Below are 20,820 nucleotides of genomic sequence, written 5' to 3'. Positions count from 1 at the left end.
AAAATTGACATAGCTAGATGAAATTGATCTCAAGATAATTGACAGACAAAATAATGCTACAGAATAAATAAATAAATAAAATCAATAAGGTTATATGCATTATTTACTAATTAGAGATACTTGCACTAAAACTGTATTTTCTTGTATTAAATTATGATTACTAAACAAATTGATGGTGTATCAATGGGATCACCTCTTGTATCATTATGACTGAGAACAGAATATTATATAACACCCAAGAAATCACTGTTATGTACTCCTGGTATCTGTCGACAGAGAGATTAATAATAATCATAAATTCAATGGCTTTCCGGATTGCTAACACAACTTTTGATAAATATTTTAAGGACTCTCCTAGACGAATTACAGATAAAAATGTTTAAACTATCAAAAAATATGGATACACATACCTTATATTGGTCGACATGGAATAACACTTTAGTTTACACTTTAGTAACACAAATTAGTAAGCATCTTCAATTCATTACACTAAGAAAGACTAAGAAAATGTCCTACAGTACTTCACTAACATTAAGGACATCACTCCTGTGTTTTATTACTAGAGTCAAATACTCTATTGGGTACAGATGTTCAGACTCACAGCGTTAAGGTAGCGTTATGTAAGTGGCGCACAGTACAATTTTTATGTCTGAACTAGGCTGCGGATTAGTGTTAGGCAGCTGTTACATCTTGCCAGTGGGGTTAATAACCCTAGCAGGAGAGGGTAGATTTAAGTTAAGTTCACATCAACCCCGGAGAAAAATTCGGTCCGTGTTACGTTTTTTGAACAGCACGTTCACATCGCTGCACGAATTCGTTCCATTCGGGTCGCGTATTAAATTAAGCGGAAGTGTATTGGACCGTAATTTTAATTTTAGGGCTGCGCCTTCGAAATCATTACTGTCTAATAAATATTTTTCCAAAAACGGCTTAATTTTAATTTCCATGTAATCTTGAATTGAGGGTTTAGTTTTACCTTCATTATTCCAATTGGAAATTGAAATATCTCTAATTGCTGTTTTATTATGAGATGCTCATTCTGTGTTTTTGTTTTTGCTACATTCTTCTAATATATTTTTGACACAAATTGGTATTTTGAATGCAATATCATTGAGGTTTTCTGATATAATATTAACATTTTTTTAAACAACATTTTGGGCCAACGATTCTCTATCAAAGTAATTTATTCTATATAGGTTTTGTATTACACAAATTTTCAAAGATTAAAACGTTTTCTGGAAGCTGTTGAATTGTAGATGCGAATTCATGTACAAATTTTGCGCATCGGATGTTGTGACATCATCATATGGCCAGTTCAATTATAAAAGTCGTATTTTCATATTTTGCGTCATAGTTCATGATATTTAACAGAGCTCGCTTCCATATTCTACGTATCCACATTTCTTCAACACGTTGATATGTTGTTACTCAGATAATTTCCTTCCAAAATTGCTATCTACGTGTTTCATTTTGATGACGTCATCATGTTAAAAATTGGAATAAAAGGCGGGTCCAATTATTTTCACCTATGCTGCCCTGTATGTAGTATGTATACAGTATATACTTAGACACAAAATAGAGGGCACACTAACATTTTATTTTCTTCAGGTCACAATGGAATAATCGTTTTTCTGTGCGCAATATTCTAACATATGACGTGCATGTGGCGTTTGCTCAGCGGATAACCTAACTCGTCCATAGTGACGAGTTCAAATCTAGCTTTAGTTGTCTTCTTCCTAATAAAATATTAAAAAGTTTGGATTGCCACATTGACCGTGTTCGTTTGAAACAAACACTAATTTGGTAGAGTACATTAATTATGGGGGTGTTCACTATCTAAGAGCCTATTAAACACGTGCCTCACCCACTGTGTAGCCAAAACATTTATTTACATCCCTAAATTTGCAATCACATATTCTGTAATTTTACTGACTCTATTCAATTGTTGTTGGACATTCATCACAGAGGCGAAATACATTCATCAACAAATTACACAAGAAAATGAAAGGTCGCGAAATAGTTGAAAATGTAAAATCGCAAAAATTTAGGGGCGCGAAAATGTTGAGCTTTACAGTAAATCAAAAATTAACTGGTGAAAACAAAGTGTACTTACTGTCAACATACATCAAAAACAATCCATAAACCTAAAATGGTATTATTAAGTAGGTGGCATTAAAACAAATGTAGTTCTATGTATCAATCAATTAAGCAAAATTGAAATCCCTTTTAAACAATATGAAATCAGCTTTGTTGATTAAAATTTTTCTCTTTAACCTTGGTCAAGTATAAAAAAAGTCATGTAATTACCTGAACAGCTGGGAGCTAAATCACTTAAACTAAAGTAGTGAATATTTTACATTCACATTATTATGCTCTATTAAAATGCAATTAATGAAAGACATCAATAGTTACTAAAATGGAATGTTACAAACATCTACACAAATTGTAAAACGAGAGAAATGGCTGTAAATTCTTGCTACAATAAGATTTTTTTAAACACAAAAGCACCAATACACAATTAATAATATAATTAGGTGATCATTTAGAATAAAATGATCACCTATTGTTATTGTATGAAATCTTTATTCTTCTTATTCTTTATTTCTCTCTGTACAGATTCACAATTGTACACAATTATCCCAACAAGTTAAATATTAATGATCACTAAAAGTTCACAATATCTTTGGAATATTCTAACTTAATCCTAATAAGCTTTCAGCATGGTCACTCATAACGTCATTTATACGCTTTTTTCTGAAAGCCATTGAGTTTTAGATATGAAATCATGTACACATTTGATGTACAAAATGTTGTGACATCATCAAATGGCCACCTGAATTTAAAAATTAGGGGGTTTTTTTTCTTTCATCATAGATTATCACATTCAACAGAGCGCATCTTGTTTATTTGGACCCAATTTTTTTCTCAAATTTTAATATGTGCTTTCTCAATTAATTAATTATCTTTCTCATGAATTGCCACCATTTTCATTTTGATGACGCAATCACGCATACAAACTTAAATAACGTAGGTCGTGCAATTTCACATACAGCACATATTTGAATCTTAAAGCTCTTCGGAATTAAATGTGACTTTGATGATTATAACTTATTATAAAGGCTGATGAAATGTAGATATGAATTCATATAAAACTTAAGCCTATCGGATGTTGTGACGTTATCATATGGCCAGTTGAAGTTAAAAAGTAGTTTTAGAATTTCTTTAGTCAAAGTTACACAGATTTCAAAGAGTGCGCACCGCGATTCTACTTGCCAAATTTTCTTCCAAATCTTATATTTATTTGCTCAAATATTCATTATTTTCCGAAATTGTCATCTTCAAGTTTTTTAAATAATGTCATCATACCAAAAAATTTGAACATAATTTCACCTATGCTACATTGTATATAGATATATATATATATACAGTATAATGTATATTTTATATGACACATAATAGGCACAACTCAAGAATATGAGCATACTATATTGGGCATCAGGTCATAGGATGAACATGTTTGCGTTCGTATGTTAATGTTTTTTAAAAATTTAATGTCAGTAAAATTATAAAAATGATCACCTGCAATTTTTGATGTTTTGTAAAAATAATGTATATAAATATAAGTTTAAAAATATTAAACCAGGTAATTTCTTGTCTTAAATGTGTGTTCTAAGATTATTTATGATAAAAAGAGAAAAACAATGTACTACCTAAGTGGCTCGCATCAACTGTTCTCTCGTTCTCTCGGGAAAGTTTATATTTTTATATTATGCTAGATAGGTACTCTGTACAAACTCAAAGGCATAGGGTGCGTGGTACTTCATTGTTTTTTTTAAACATTAATCGCTAGACTCATTGATAACAATGTTGTTTATAACACATTACAATAGACGAGTGGCAAAACAATGTCTCTCGTAGGATCGCGATAAAAAAAAACAATGCAGTTCGTAGGATCGCGATCAAAAACAATACCTCGTAACCACGAAGCTGGACGTGGGTTACATTGCAATAATTTTTAGCTGTAATGCAGCACGGGTATGGCCAAGATGGCCTGGCCAACTAAAGTTCTATTTGAAGGCTGTTTAAGTATCAGTTACACAACATAATATGGCTTCAGAGGTTATTATTAGATAGTAGGAAATTGCTACCTACCACATTTGGACAAATTTCATGTACAAGGGGTTGGATTATACCCGAGGAACTATGGTTTGTAGATCACACATTCCATTTTATCTCTTTCCTTAGACTAGGTAGGATAAGATACAATTTATATTTAACAATCACTAGACCAACTTACAGTCCTGTTCCACAACTGTAACAATAATGACACTGGTGTATGTCTTTATACCATAATGTCTGCAAATCATAACACTAGATGAGAGGAAAGTTTCTTCCGTTTGTTGTGTAGCTTGAACCAAACCGATAATACTGTCAACCAAATTGATTGTCATGAGTAAAATTATATTATATTGAACTTATGGGCCACTGTAGATAATACTACAAAAACAAAATGAATTTTTTATGTCACACATAACTATGGCAATAAATGAACGTCCAAAAATTCTCCTTTAATTAGCACCAGACGCAAACTGAGACTAGACTAGATCTTACCTGGATACAAATATCCTATTCCAAACAACCCTCAGTAAGTGTATTAGTCTAATGAACTCATAATAACTCTAAATGTTATTCGTTAGTGTTGATGCCTGCCTATTTCTATATTCAGATAATTATAACCTTCATCAAAGCTGTCTAAATAATCGCCTGTGATTGGTCAGTGGCACTAATTTCCAAACCTGTCAAGAAATAATGTCAGCTAATTTGCATATTTTGGTAAACTATTTCTTTACATACTGAATTTAGATTATTACTAAATCAAAAAAGTGTAAGGGTTATTGTAAGCTTCAAAATAATTTCCACTTAATTTAATTGGGTTGCACACAAATGGTTCATGTTGGTGTAAGAGTAAAACTCAGTAAAGGCTAAATGTTTGCATAAAAGCATATATAAATTATAAATGAACTGTCTGATAGTATAAGAGGCCAATATAATGATGATTTTAGCTTGAATGTTCTAATATGACCGTCAACTAGTTAAGACTATGTTAAATTAATGAAAATGGTGGCTGTAATTTGTGATGGTGGTAATGACAATGGTAGTGGTAGCAGTAACGACAGTGACAATCATGTCATATTGTTGCAGGCCATACAGGTGTCATTTTCTACAGCAGCGATAGAGTTGAGCATGAAGGAAAACTACTACAGTATGGCTCGTTACCGCTGCTACTTTCTGTCGATAGTTAAGTTGAGTTGAGTTGCGCTAAGTTGCGTTTGAGCTTAAAATCGTTAACATTTAACAGGAAAATCAAAGTTAAAAATCGTTCAAATCTGCAAATCGAGTTCAACTTCAACGATTACGATCGTTATGATCATTAAAACTGACCAATCAAATGATCCACAAATTACGTCATTGCAGTTTGTGAAAAAAAATAGGTACGCACTGACAATTTTTACAACGCGGCGATGTTTTTCACCTTTTTTGTACACTAAGTCAAATTAAATTATAATATTAAACAAATTAAATTTAATGTTTGTCTTTAGTGTAAGCCTAGATTAAGATATCAACGAAAGCATGTTCTAAGCTGGGTTGAAGCATCAAAACCCGTAACTTTTTTAATTTTCATGTGAGCCTGGCTGCGCATGGCCGGCCTTGATTTTGTAATACTTCACATCTGCATGTCCCAGCAATGCTCGAGGGAACTAAGAAACTATGAACGATCACATACAAATATTAGTGGTCCATCACGATCATCGTTATTTTAAACTCAACGCAACTCAACGATTGACAGGAAAACCGGCTTAAACTAACCTATAGGTAAAGAATTTTTGAAGCAAATGATATTTAGAGTACATTTTTTTATATTATAATTAAAAAACCATAGATGACAGTTATTTTTTCGTAACAGACCATACTGTAGTTAGTAAAATTTTTTTTGACTTTTAGGGATATCATATTTTATATTTTTATTACGGATAAAAAGTTGAAAAGTGTTTATTGTTTAATCTATTGATTACAGAAATTGCACTTTAATTTCCAACTGGGCAATTGCCAAATGAAGAAATGAAATGAATGAATGAAGAACATTTAAACTAAATATCAAGATCAATGTGAGTCAATGCTACTGAAAGAATTTAAAACATTCTGAAGACTCACTCACCTGTTTTAACGTAGTGGATACCCATGCTTAACAACATTATCAATATTAATAAACTGTTATTGTTAAAGAATTTACACTCCTACTGTATAAATGTAAGGATGAGATTGACCACAAAACAAAATTAAATGCAAAAACTGTTGGTAGATGGTGTATTGCAAACTTTTACTAGTCTTTATTCGCCATGCAAACTTTCCATTATTATAATAATCAGTTAAAAAAATGGAAATGTCTATGGCATTAAATATTTACAAAAGAAATCACCAACTAGAATTTAATTTGTCACTTTGATGAATTATAGGTGATCATTTTTATTATTTTACCGAAATTAATTTTTTTTAAACATGCGCGTACGTTAACATATGATCGGAAAATGTTGATGTCTTTTATTATGCTCTGTTGTAAGTATAACAATAAATATTTATACATGTGTATACATTTAAATATTATTTTTAAACATATTGTTTTTTCACTAATTTATTTATATGATACATTGTTAAAAGCAGGTACCATAAATTGATATACTGTAGTTTACATTGAAATCCACATTTTCCTTCATTTACATTTTTTAAAATACAATTAATTATTAAAATATATAAATAACAATAAAAAGATGCAAATGCAGTTTACATTGAAATATGTAAAAGAATTATAGGTCTACAGGACCAGCCCACCATGGTTGGAATGGAGCACATTTTGAAAAATAGAGACCAGGTCCCAGCAGAAATTGGACTTATTATACTTCGAAACATAAAACAAAATATATGTCTCCTGAACCAGCCCTACCATGGTTGGGACTTGGGCTAGGCTCCCGATGAGGGGACTACAGCTCCCCGTAGCCCCTCCCCCTGGCGCCACCACTGCTTAGAGCTCCCACTATTGTGTTTAAACTTTTTTTCTCCAAAAAGATGATTTTTGCTTTTTTTTGCACTACATTTACGTCTCATCCTTTCTCGAGAATGCATGCTCCAGCCTAAAACATTCTAAATCCAATCCATCTCTCATGCAAGCTAATGTAATTATTATTAAGAAAGTTACGGATCGAAACAACAGTATACTAATGTTGTGTTTTGTTTACTAAAGAATAGTAGAAGGTAATTGTTCATCTTCACAAATTTAAATATGAAGAAGAAATTAGCCTGGCCCTCTATAATAAATTAGGCTAGATGAACCCGGCCTCTCTTCCCTTCACATTACTCCTCGATTCTCTGTAGTCTTAGCGCTGTGTTCTGTTTCAAACTATAGGATCCCAAATGTTCACTTATGACCTTGTGCGTTTACACTATATACAGTAAGGTGCCAGCCCAAGGCTTTTTAAGTGCTGGCCCGGGCCCGCAATTGCCTACCCTAGAGATTGTGCCGGCTGTTATTCTCAGAGTGTGCCTTATAGAAGTTTTTTCAGTCTGATTTCATAACAATGTATGATTGAGTATGATTTAGCTTGTCTGGGGTGACCTTGTTTCATTAGTACACCTAGCATATCATGCAAAAACGTCTTTCATTCCCTGCTCCTACGGTAGTTGATTTAGATGACGTATACATTAGCCATGGCAAATTAAAATCTTTAAAATAACCTTAAATTACGATATATTTTTTTCCAATATAATATAACATTCAATAAATGACACATTCAAAACAATTTCAACCATAGAGTTTTTATGAATTAGTTACGAATAGTTTTAAAATTAAAAAAAACAACAAATTTTTAATAAAGTTCTATTTTTAATGTTCTTCATCCCTGCATATTCAAAATGATAACAAATAAGTTTATACTTCTAATATAATTGTTTTTAATAGTCATATTGACTGGCTGACTACCTATAACTATGTTTGTTCTTTTTTGATAGGGTTACATGTTTAAAGCACTTGTGCTTATTTTGTATCCCATTCCATTATCATATTATTTGTATTGTATTTGTATATGTTTTTATATTGATTATGGAATAAAAATGTCGATGATTGATTGATGGATTGATTGAACACGCCACACTGTTAAACTATGATGTTACATTATCATTTTGATGTAGAGAAATTAATTATATATTTTTAAAGAAAAAAGTTCAACCTACTTTCGATTTGCACTACAATTTGCTATGAAAACAAATTAATGGGAGAGACTGTAAATAGGTTTATTCACATTAACAAGAACGGTAGATTATTGGAAGTGAAGTATGTCGAGGAATAGACCTAGATACCTGTATGTATAAAAGCAATAAAAATCTGCTGTGAACAATTTCACCAAATCAGTGGTTAACAATATGGATTTGATTGCTGAAACTAGTGATGACATGAAAGTTGACTATTTAAATTGTGGGGGTGGGGGGAGGAAAAAATTCCCATTCCACCTGAAATTTTTGGATATCACATCCTATACAATATAGTGACCTTATTTTCAAAGACTGAATTTCACAGAGATAAAATGTATCAAATGCCATTTAAAAGTGTTTGTCATATACTCCAGAAATTGCTTATAAAATTGTGTCATCTTGTAAAAAAAGCAAAGATAGTTTAGATACCTGTATGTATAAAAGCAATAAAAATCTGCTGTGAACAATTTCACCAAATCAGTGGTTAACAATATGGATTTGATTGCTGATACTAGTGATGACATGAAAGTTGACTATTTAAATTGTGGGGGTGGGGGGAGGAAAAAATTCCCATTCCACCTGAAATTTGTGGATATCACATCCTATACAATATAGTGACTTTATTTTCAAAGACTGAATTGCACATAGAGATAAAATGCATCAAATGCCATTTAAAAGTGTTTGTCATATACTCCAGAAATTGCTTATAAAATTGTGTCTTCTTGTAAAAAAGAAATAATTAGTAATAATCAGCTTTATGTTTGTTTGTTAATGAATGTTTGTCAACTTATCAACATTTATATGAAGTTGTGCACTTACGAATTTTAATGATTGATCATAGATTAAAAACCAGAAGTGATTTTTTATTAATACTTGGTGAAAGTTTAATTCATATCAAGGGTCAATTTTCTGTGGAATATTTCACAAAAAGCTATGTGCGCACACACATTTAAAATTCTAAAATGTGCAAAATTTCTAATCAACTTTTTACATGATTCATAACATTTTATGCATGTCAAAAATTCTGCCACATACAAACTTGTTTACGCGTACGGTGCACACGAAGAATGAAAAAGATCTTTTTTTCTTGAATAACTTTTTTCCAGCCTTTCATATTAATTTTAAAAAATTGAGACCATTTCAACTTTAAATCACATCATACGAACATGTTGAAAATTGTCAAAATCATGCCTATTTTGAATGTTATAGCTCCTCAGGATCAATGGTGACCCCAATTTAATATGCAAGCAGTTAACTTGTAGGTATGAATCCATGCACAATTTTTACCTCTTGGATTCAATTCAATTCAAAATTCTTTAATCATCCCACACGGGGCAATTCAAATAAAAAGGTCTGGATTAAAATAATCTTACAAAATATACAAAATATCACAATACACAGTACAAAAAAAAAAAAGAGTGTCATCATATGATTTTTGTCTCTTTCGTCATAGCTCATCAAATTTAATAGAGCGCATCTTGCCTAATCGTATTCCAGTTCCCCCAGATTTTAATATTGTATTGGTCAATCAATTATCTTTTGCACGAATTACAAATTTTGATGATGTCATAAGGTCAAAAAAATTGATTTCAACTGTAGTCACTTAATTTCATCAGTACAGAATATTTCTATCTCTTCTGGATTTAAAGTGATAGTCATTATTATTACTTATTATGGAAGTTGCTGAAATGTAGATATATTCATTTAAAAGTTTGTTGTGATAAAATTAAATTTCAAATATTGGATTTTCATCTTTTGCGTCATACTGTAGGTCATTACATTTAATAGAGCACACATCTATATTCTACCATGTTAATGCTTTTGCTGAGATAATTTTCTTCCGAAATTGCTAACTTTGTGTTTCATTTCATTCATAATGAAGTCATCATGTTAAAAATTAGAATAAAAGGCGGGTAATTTCACCTATGCTACACTGTATGTAGTATGTATACAGTACTGAGTATACTATTATACTTAGACACAAAATAGAGAGCACACTAACATTATTTTATTTTCTTCAGGTCATAATCTTTTTCTGTGCACATTTTCTAATGTACATGCACATGGCGTTTGTCGTGCGAATAACTAACTTGTCAAAGTGATAAGTTCAAATATAGTTATAATTTAATTTTGTCACCATTTAATCACACCTGAAAAAGGCATTAAATAAAAATGATAGGAACAATTTTACCTACACTTAATAGGTAAATGTGTAGTAATCAAGGATCGTTCAAAAAAAGTTAATGTGAAATTGAAGCATGCATGTATTAACGTTATTGTTTTTTTCGTTTTTCATTAGCAATGGAGTACACCAATCAAGTTTAATAATAAAGGTCATATTCAAATGTCAAGGTTTCACTGACAGATATTGATTTCATTTATAATAAGAAGACCTCCATATTGGTAGATTATGAGACATAATAGCTACTTATCATGTATCTACGAGTACCTCTAATTCAAGAAAAAAAAAAGTTGAAACTTGGTAGAGAATAGTACAGTATCTGATATTTATTTATCTGCCTCCCGATAAAAATACAATTTCCATTTGATATTTTGTTTAAACCAAAAAATATCCTCTAGATAAAGAAAAAAACAATACAGTCAGATATAAAACAGTACAGAATAAAGCACTGCAGCCTAATAAAGCACTGCAGCTTAATAAAGCAATAGTGGGATAAAGAATATAGTCAGACATAAAAGCAATACTAAATAAAGCACTGCAGCCTAATAAAGCAATACATTTGAATAAAGCAAAAAATGAATAGTCGTATATAGACAAGCGGGAGATTTCCATGTTAAGGGCAAAAAAATTATTGTGTTGGCCAAGCCTGTCCAACCCTAAACTGACAAAAAAGGAGGTTGTTTTTTTTATGAGTCAAACGGCTTCGCTGGATGTCTAAAAGAGAGAAACATGCAACAGTGAATAATCGATTATCAATTTAGGGATGTAAGTTGTAACTAATACAATAAAAGATATCATAAACCAGCAACGATGATCCTGCAGAGTTTAGAAAGTCTGTATGATATTTGGAAACTACAGCACACCAACATAAAAGTATTTCATAGTGTACTTAACAAGTTGTCAGTCACTTCAAACACAAAGGACAAAGCATCTAAACACAATCAACCTGGTGTGTACTAGTGTATCCATGTGGATGTGGAAAGGTATACATAGGGGAAACTGGACGAGACTGTCAAACAAATCATCTATACTTTTTGCAAACACTATAAAGTGAATTGGAAATATGCTAAACTGATTGCTACTGTTCCTTCTTGGCATTCCAGAAGCACCAAAGAAGCCATTGAAATCAATACTATTCATTGGGACATTGGATGTGTCATCATCGACAGTAAACCATGCCATAGTCTTTGGTCAGTTTACCCATGGTTTTTGATTTGTCTGTAGTTGTACCAAGAAGGACTGCAACAGTGAAATTAGTCCTCTTTGCTCCACATAATACTTTAATAGGGAAATTACACAACAGGACTGTTAGGGAGTAGTCTGGGTGCAGTAAAAGGAAAAAGTAAAATTTGTTTTGGGTTTTTCTGATAGAGTATACCATATAGAATGTCAGAAAAAAAATCCTTATCCCAGGGTCTTGGGCAAATTTTTTTAGTGTTTTTAAATTTTGGCCTATATAACACACACAAATGCCTATTAACACACACAAATACCTATATATATAGATTTAATGAAGAGCAGTTGAACAAAGAAATAACTTAGTGACTTGGTCTTGTACATACGGCAATTATGAGTAAATGCCGGGTAAATCACTATAGGATTTAGGTCAATGTTTGGACAATCTCTGGTTTTGTGCAAGGAATAATTATTAAAAGTGATGTCTCTTAATATACTGTACTGATCCTTTCCAGAAGCTTAACACCCTGGTCGGTAATTTTCTGTCTATTTTGAGGTGGATAGCAAGAAACAACACCCATGAAATTTTCTGGTTCCCTCTGTAGTCCAGGAGTATTAGACAAAAAAAGGGCCAAAGGTAGAAATAAATATGCTAAAGCTGAATTTTTCAGGATAGGTCCCCAATGTTGTCTGGAACAACATACCAAAAGTCCCCGGGTTTCCCCGTTGTGCTTCAACCTGATTGGGCCATTTTTCAAAATGGCGGCCATCTTAACAATTATTTACCATATTTTGACAACCAGTAGGTGTAAGTAAACAATTTTGGTGTCAAAATACTCAGAAGACCAATATTTATATTCACTGTAATGGAGAAGTTTTTAAAAAAATGACCGGAAATGCCTGTTTTGACCTTTGACCATCAATTTGGATTATCTCAATATCTTATCAACGACTGGCCGTAGAGAGTTCAAAATTGTCCCAAATTATTCAGGATGCCCAACTTTCTATTCACTCTAATGAAAGAAAAACACTAAATTCCTTTAGAAACCTTCTATTCTGACCTTTCAACTATTGACCTAAGCATATTTTAATTTTATAGACATCTTGGTGATCGATAGGAGTGCATAAGCGAAATTGGTGTCAAAATACTCAGAAGACCCATATTTATATTCACTATAATGGAAAAGTTTTTAAAAAAATGACCGGAAATGCATGTTTTGAACTTTGACCCTAAATTTGGATTATCTCAATATCTCATCAACGACTGGCCGTAGAGACTTCAAAGTTGTCCCAAATTATTCAGAATGCCCAACTTTCTATTTACTTTAATGAAAGAAAAATACTAAAAACCTTTAGAAACCTTCTATTTTGACCTTTGAACTATTGACGTAGGCATATTTATTTTTATAGACATCTTGGTGATCGATAGGATACGAAATTGGTTTAAAAATTTATAACTTTGACCCTAAATTTGGGTTATCTCAATACCGCATCAACTGCTGGCCGTAGAGACTTCAAAATTGTCCTAAATTAAGAAGAGTGCCCAACTCTCTATTCACTGTAGTTAAAGAAAAATGCTAAAAGCCTTTAGAAACCACCTATTTTGCCATTTGAACTATTGATCTGGCCAATACAGTATTTTATATCATAAATATATAGAAATCTTGGTGATCGATAGGAATACATAAGCGAATTTGTTGTCAAAATATTCCTAAACACCCATGTTTTTTTACCTTTGACTTTAATCACTACATTATAATTTAATAATTTAAGTCCCAAATAGCATGATGGACATATCACACCATTCATCATGCCATGAGATGTCAAATTTATCCGAAACAGCCCAGAAAAAAATGTCCGATGGACGAATAATACTATTCATCAATATAGATATGAGGCCATAATTTCAGGTATCAAAGGGTCACAATGTGTCATTTGACAAATCACCTAAATAATAAAATACAATATGAAACTCTTACAAATCTATCAAGATGAATTATAAAGAAATTGTCACTGTAAAGTTGTTATGGTCTTCAACAGATTTTCATGCCCTTATTTTATTAACCATCATAATTATAGTCCTGAAGTATTTTCGATTTTTAGAGAATTTTGATTGGAAAAAAACAGAGAAAAATGTTCACATCTTAAAGATAAATGCAATAATTCTTTTAAAATTAAATTGCATCATATCAGATAAGAATCGGAGGTATGACTAGAGCCTAAAATGAGACTTAGACTGAGACCTTGATAAATGGTTGGGTGGGTGACTATGTACAGTGTGCAGTTTTAGACAATTTAAAAAATGTTATAAGATGAATTATGTACTCCAGACCTATATACACAAAGAAATGTAATAGTGCAGCTCAATTGAAAAAAAAAACCAATTTTACCAATAGGCCTAAGTGTGTGTCAAATCAACCAGTAGTGGTCTCTGCTATATATTAAATGACACTGCCGAAGAGGAAACATTTCAGAATTGGTGTAGCTCCAAAGTTTAAACATGGACATTAGCCATATAGAGAAGGCGTGGCATTTTTTGGAGGACTAATTTCTAACCTTAAATAATAAATAAATAATAAAATTTGTTTGGTTACTAATGAATAAAAGAAGTGAAAACAGGCTAAAGCCCAAACAGACAGTAAAATGTATCATATATATATAGTTTAAAATTGGGGCTTGGTTTGTCTGTTTAGCATCTGAGCAATTTGGAATGAATTTTACCTCTCATGGCAATGGCCATACTGATGAATTGTTAGATTCTGTCTATCTTTATGTCAACTTAAATTTAACTTTTTGCATTTAAGCCCTCCCTCTGGAGAGCACGGGCTATTGTCGGTTTATACAGGTAAGCTAGGCACGAAATAGACTAATTCTCATTAAAATGTAATTATTAGGGTCAAATGTCAAAACACTTTCAATCGCATTCAGTACATTATTTCTATAAGAGTAAACAGAAACATGGGTGTTTTGGAGTATTTTGACACCAAATTCCCTTATGTATTCCTATCGATCACCAAGATTTCTATACAATTTTGGTATAAAATATGACCAGATCAATGGTTCAAAGGTCAAAATAGAAGGTTTCTAAAGGAATTTGGTATTTTTCTTTCATTAAAGTGAATAGAAAGTTGGGCATTCTGAATAATTTGGGACAACTTTGAAGTCCCTACGGCCAGTCGTTGATGAGATATTGAGATAATCCAAATTTATGGTCAAAGGTCAAAACAGGCATTTCCGACCATTTTTTGTTAAACTTTTCCATTACAGTGAATATAAATGTGGGTCTTCTGAGTATTTTGACACCAATTTCGCTTGTGTACTCCTATCGATCACCAAGATGTCTATAAAATTAAAATATGTCTAGGTCAATAGTTCAAAGGTCAAAATAGAAGGTTTCTAAAGGAATTTGGTATTTTTCTTTCATTAAAGTGAATAGAAAGTTGGGCATTCTGAATAATTTGGGACAACTTTGACGTCTCTACGGCCAGTCGTTGATGAGATATTGAGATAATCCAAATTTAGGGTCAAAGGTCAAAACAGGCATTTCTGACCATTTTTTGTTAAACTTTTCCATTACAGTGAATATAAATATGGGTCTTCTGAGTATTTTGACACCAAGATTGTTTACTTACACCTACTGGTTGTTAACATATGGTAAATAATTTTAAGATGGCCGCCATTTTGAAAAATGGCCCAATCGGGTAGAAGCACAACGGGGAAACCCGGGGACTTTTAGTATGTTGTTTCAGACAACATTAGGGACCTATCCTGAAAAATTCAGCTTTAGCATATTTATTTCTACCTCAAAGTCTAATACTCCTGGACTACTGAGAATGGTAGGTGAATCTGCATTATATCATAGGCTGATCCAGAGAGAGATCCAAAAATTAGGACATAGGCCTATGTTTTACATTTTTTACAATTTTTAAGCCCTCGCAAATTCTTCCCCGCTCCAACCCAAACCCCCTAAATCAAAATCTTGGATCCGCCATCCTAATGTTGGGAAGACTGGGTGAGGGGGACAATTACTGTAAGTAGATGTACATTCATGTGGATTCATGTTTTGTTTTAAGATAGTAAGCCTATTGTACATTGTATGGACAAAAAAATGCATTTTTCCAAAAAATTGTTTTTTTTCCCGCCAAATTGGACGCCATATTGGATTCTGGCATGATATCATCGTTATTGACTCGATTCATCAACTACTATGAGAAGTAGTTATTAAAGTAAGCCTCAGCTAATCTTAAACATCATAACATAACTCCAAATAAAAAAAACAGTGAATTGGTTTTCCCTATCCCCTATTTGTGTGTGTTAATAGGCATTTGTGTGTGTTATATAGGCCAAAATTTAAAAGTGCCCTAAACAATTTTGCACAAGATCCTGGGATGGGGATTTTTTTTGACATTCTTTTTTCCTACAAATGTGTATATTAACTGTTCTGCACCCAGGCTAGAGGAGGATGGAGATACTGTGTTTGCTACAGCATAAAATCATAAACAGATGACATAGTTGTTTTATTAGTTATGCACCCTTGCATGAAGACTGGCCAAAGACACACCTACTACTACTAACTATTGGGCTATTAGTAGATTTACAGTACCTAGATAATATTAAAGTGGAGCTCCACCCAGAAAATTGCTATTTTTTATACATTTCAACTATTCTTTAAAAATATCATCCCTCATACTTCATATTTTTTTGAAATTTTTTTCAATGAGTATGATTTTTGCATTTTGGGGGGATACCTTGTAATTTCCTATTCTTTTACATGCAAAAGGGGGGTATATTTGAATATTCCTAAAAAATGTATTTCTTCACTAAAAAAAAAATGTAAAATGTTTTTATATGTAATTTTTCCAGATCTTTTTATTTCTGGTACTGTTATTGCGTATACATTGCGCAATTTCGCGTAAATAGACACTTTCCCCCGTTGGGTCCAATTGGGTTTTTTACTTTGCTAGGGAGTATGATCACGTGACATTTCTCATGACATTTTTCACACTGCAGCTGGCGATCTGTTATTGTCGCGATGTTATTTTTGACGGGCGAAAAGTATATTAAAACATTCTGGATGTGACCCTATCATGTTTCACAGTGTAATAAGTGATAATGAGATTATTACTAAAATGTCAAATTTAACGAGATTTGAGAAAGACGTGGCTATATATTCAATAAAGCTAGGCCTAGGCCTACTAGAGTCTAGGTATGTAACGATGCTGCTTGGCCTCTAGCTGGCTGCCTGATAGCCTTACAGCAGTGAAGTTTGTAATGGCACCCAATCTCGGCCTACCCATGGGCCATGATAGGGTGCCTGAATAGTTGCTTTTCAGTCAGACATAAGCTTCCACATCTGTTACTATTCTTTACTATTTTGAGCAATACCAGTCTTGTTTTGTAGAGAATTTTGTGTTTCACAATTCTTAATGTGCGAGAAAATCCAGGAACGATAAATGGGACGAAACGACCAAGCATTTTCGAACCCATGACTACAGTCCTACCTAGACATGAATTCAAGCCTAGCTAGCTAGGCTGAGCAGACGATTTAGCTAGGCCTAGCTTAAAATTAATAAGCAATTTGATTAAGATTATTATGCTGTTGTTGTGCAGTGCAAATCATGATGTTACATGTAAATTATGCTGACATTTTTATCGGAAATATTACTTGGGCCTAAACAATTCGTATTAATTGTGTGTATAAACAGGGAGTTGTAAAAATTATTTTACAACTCCCTGGTATAAAATTGATTCGCCATTTTCCAACACATAATTTACCAAAGGGGAGACATTTCACCAACGTGTTCACCGGCGACTAAAACGCGTCAGTCGCTAAGTGTAACGCGTTTTGCGACGTATTGTAAACTAATAACCCCTAAGTTACTAAAAAAGTGTAATGTAGTAAAAAACACTATTTTCTGACCGATTTTTTAGAAATTAGTTTTTGGAAAATATTGCCATATCTTTCCTGTTTTTTGTATGTAATCACTTTCAATTAAACATACTTAAACATAATATAAGCTGAGAAAGTCTGAGTGTAGCTCCACTTTAATAGCAGTAGTAGTATGCTACTATGGGTGTATTGATTTGGGTGTATATGTGCCTAGCTAGCATAGCATCTCTCTCCCTCCCTGTCTCATGTAGGCTATAAGCAGTAAATTTAAGTAAAATAATTTCATCTTGTTCCGATGTCATGGATCTACAAATTCTTTACAAATTTAAAATAATAATTTTATAAATAACAACACAAGTTCTCCATAATCGTGATGGTCAATTTTGAGAAATTACTGTTTTATTTTGGTATTATTTTAATATACACCGCATGAGTGATTTGGTCGGGCAAACGTTACACGTTCAAATTATCCGCAACATCTCATCAACTGTACCATGTGATCGTATTTCACCAATCATGCTCTGGTTACAGATGGGGAATCCCCAAAACAACACAACTCACACAGGCAGTACTTACTGCAAATGTTGCTGAATCTCTGTTAATCACATTTTTTTCTAACAGAACAATATTTAATTGTATGTATACTGTATCCATACATGTATCAGTTTTCAAATAAGGATACTCCACATAGTACAGTGTTCCTATGTAATTATTACTATTAGTTAGTACTTGGTCATGCAGCGCCTGAAAATTGACAACTTTCTACTTGACTACTAATTATGTTGGTATGGCGTAGCTAGAGTTATTTCATAAGCATTTTGTTTGTGTTGAAACTTTACTGGGTTGTCACTAACCCACTAGAATACCCATTGCATGAATATAAATATCATTATTATGGAAAGTAACTTTTAAAGAAATCTTGTAGGCTTACTGCTCAAAAACAAATAAAACATCAAAATTATCTATAAAATTTGCAAATTCTCAGCTGGTGCATCTTCCTATAAAAAAAAATCATCAAGCTGGTTTGACAAATTTGTTTATCAACCCTCTCAGGTAGTTGAACTGAAAAAGGATAGTAGGAAAGCAAGCGTCTTTGTGTGCTTTGAGTCGAGTTCACACAATCAAATTATTGCGTAGTATTTGTTTTTGCGTTGAAACTTCACTTGTGTGTCACTAACCCACTAGGATACTCATTGCATGAATATAAATACATAGTGCTAGTTGCTTATCAAGATATAACTGCTCAAAAAACGACAACAAAAATTAAAATTATCTATAAAATCTCAGTTTCCATAAATAAAAACTCTCTAAAGCTTACAAGTAAAACTTTATATGTTGTTTAACAACCCTCTCAAATAGTTGGGGAAAAAATATAAATAGGGTATGTCAATTAGTTACGAAGGTATTGTGTCTTAAAAATTTTGAAACGTGAATTACAACTAAATAATTGTAATTTTTCAGTTTTTTTTTCAGTTTTTCTCACATACAAAATACTTAATTTTAAAATTTTGGATAAGCAATCACAATATACTAGACTACTCACAGAGAAAAGATAATGCATTTGAACAAGGACTTTTAACGATATTGGCCCATAAAAGTAACTCCAGACCTCAAAAGTGTGATACATTTAAGAGGCCACTGCTCAAAATTGTCAGAATATTTCATGGAGAACTTTTGATATAGTGTGGGTAACATATTCATTTCACAATATCAACTTTCAAAATGTAGATTCAAGAGGTGAGAACGAAATCCATTTTCTATGCATCTTTTGAGCTATAGCTTTATGGCCTAATGGGCACTTCTGACATGAATCTCTAATAGCCCTGGTGGTACAGCATAGACCTAGCCTTCCCTGCAGGGGTCTCGCATTCACACCCCACATAAATTGTATTGCTTTTAACCCAATAAAAACAATTAAATTTGTTTAATTTTGTATATTTTATGGTTATGTACCTTCCTTCTAGTCGACAGAATCATTGACAAAATGATTTCCGAACATAATCAGTCAACGTCGCATGGAAAAATGTTTACAGAAAGCTGAACGTGCATTTGAGAGCCTTGATTATCACCATTAGATATCACTTTTTTCGTTAGGTAGTGTGTAGTGTTCCAAATAACATGTGATGCATAATTAAGCAATCAAATTGTTATAATAAATACTTTTAATCGCATGTATGAGATTACAAGCATGATAGATGTAAACAAAAACTCAAACTGCATTTTGGTGTAATGATTTTTAAAAAACGATTACCAGATAACCAATTAATCATAGCAATTTTCAATTGCAACATAGACAATTTTGTGACTTGCAAAATCTTATAGCCCATGAAAATATTATCCCCCTTAACTCAAAAACATTCATAGTATATGAGTGTTACATTTTGATATTCAGCTTTTTTTGTACAAAAACAAAAATGTTCTTGCATATGGAAAAAATTCTCAAGCTGGCTGTGATGATGCAACCAAAAACCTAATGCTTGCGATTTTTCAAAACAATAACATTCAGAGCTTGTGGCGCAGAGATTCATAGTATATTAGGAGATCGGGATCAGGAGTTTGAGTCTAAATGCTATTGCATTGCTAGTGTCCTTTACTTATGTTTGGCCAAATGGGTACATGGTAAAGGTCAAAGCACAAACTGCGCTGATTACTAGCTGCAACATTATAGAAGTATCCTTCCATAATAATTTGAAGATTAAATTTTTTAATGATAAAAATGCTATACTTACTGCATGATTTACAGGTTTCTTTTCTTTAGTTGCCTTTTCTTTTGGTGTTTTCCCACTCACTTCTTCTTTATTCTTCCCCGAGAAACGTTTGAATATGCTTGTTTTTCTTTTTCCCTTTTTCATATTATTTTCATCTGCAAGCATGTCTGTAGGTGATGACTGCTGGCGTTCTAACATTGAATGCGAATTAGTAACTACTTTATTAATCGGTGAACTGGGTGCTGAGGAAACAGCATTTCGGAGGTATGGAAAACTACGATTGCTACGTAAAGTCAGTGATGTTTGGTTCATTGCTGCAGGGATGTTATCACATTCACAACAGTTTGTGGAAGATAGCATATTTGATTGAGTACCAGATTCGTTAGTTGATTCAAATGTGGGAACGAAACCTGCAGTGCAGGTTCTGTTGACAAGGTCACCATTGTTGGCTTTACTGGAGGAAGATAATAATCCAGCCCTATTGTTATTACTCTCCATTGCATCTCCATCAATCTTGATGTCTGTGTGAAGATGTTGAACTCCCTAAAAATTGTAAGAAAATT

The 20,820-nt window shown here is 32.5% G+C and overlaps 2 protein-coding genes across 4 annotated transcripts in view; both read right to left on the bottom strand.

Annotated features, from left to right (window-relative positions):
• Positions 1-20,820, bottom strand: part of LOC144836923 (uncharacterized) — a 287,299-nt gene that overhangs the window by 168,722 nt on the left and 97,757 nt on the right. The window lies entirely within an intron of this gene.
• The window catches only part of LOC144836856 (uncharacterized), a 178,317-nt gene that overhangs the window by 95,861 nt on the left and 61,636 nt on the right, over positions 1-20,820 (bottom strand). For all 3 annotated transcript variants that reach the window (XM_078691745.1, XM_078691746.1, XM_078691748.1), the window contains exon 14: positions 20,279-20,800. In XM_078691745.1, coding sequence (XP_078547871.1) covers positions 20,279-20,800 — 522 coding nt within the window. The remainder of the gene's footprint in view (positions 1-20,278; positions 20,801-20,820) is intronic.

Source organism: Antedon bifida, chromosome 3 (assembly GCF_963402885.1).
Source record: "Antedon bifida chromosome 3, ecAntBifi1.1, whole genome shotgun sequence".
NCBI lineage: Eukaryota > Metazoa > Echinodermata > Crinoidea > Comatulida > Antedonidae > Antedon > Antedon bifida.
Note: the sequence above shows the minus strand (reverse complement) of the source record. Positions and strands in the feature narration are given on the sequence as shown.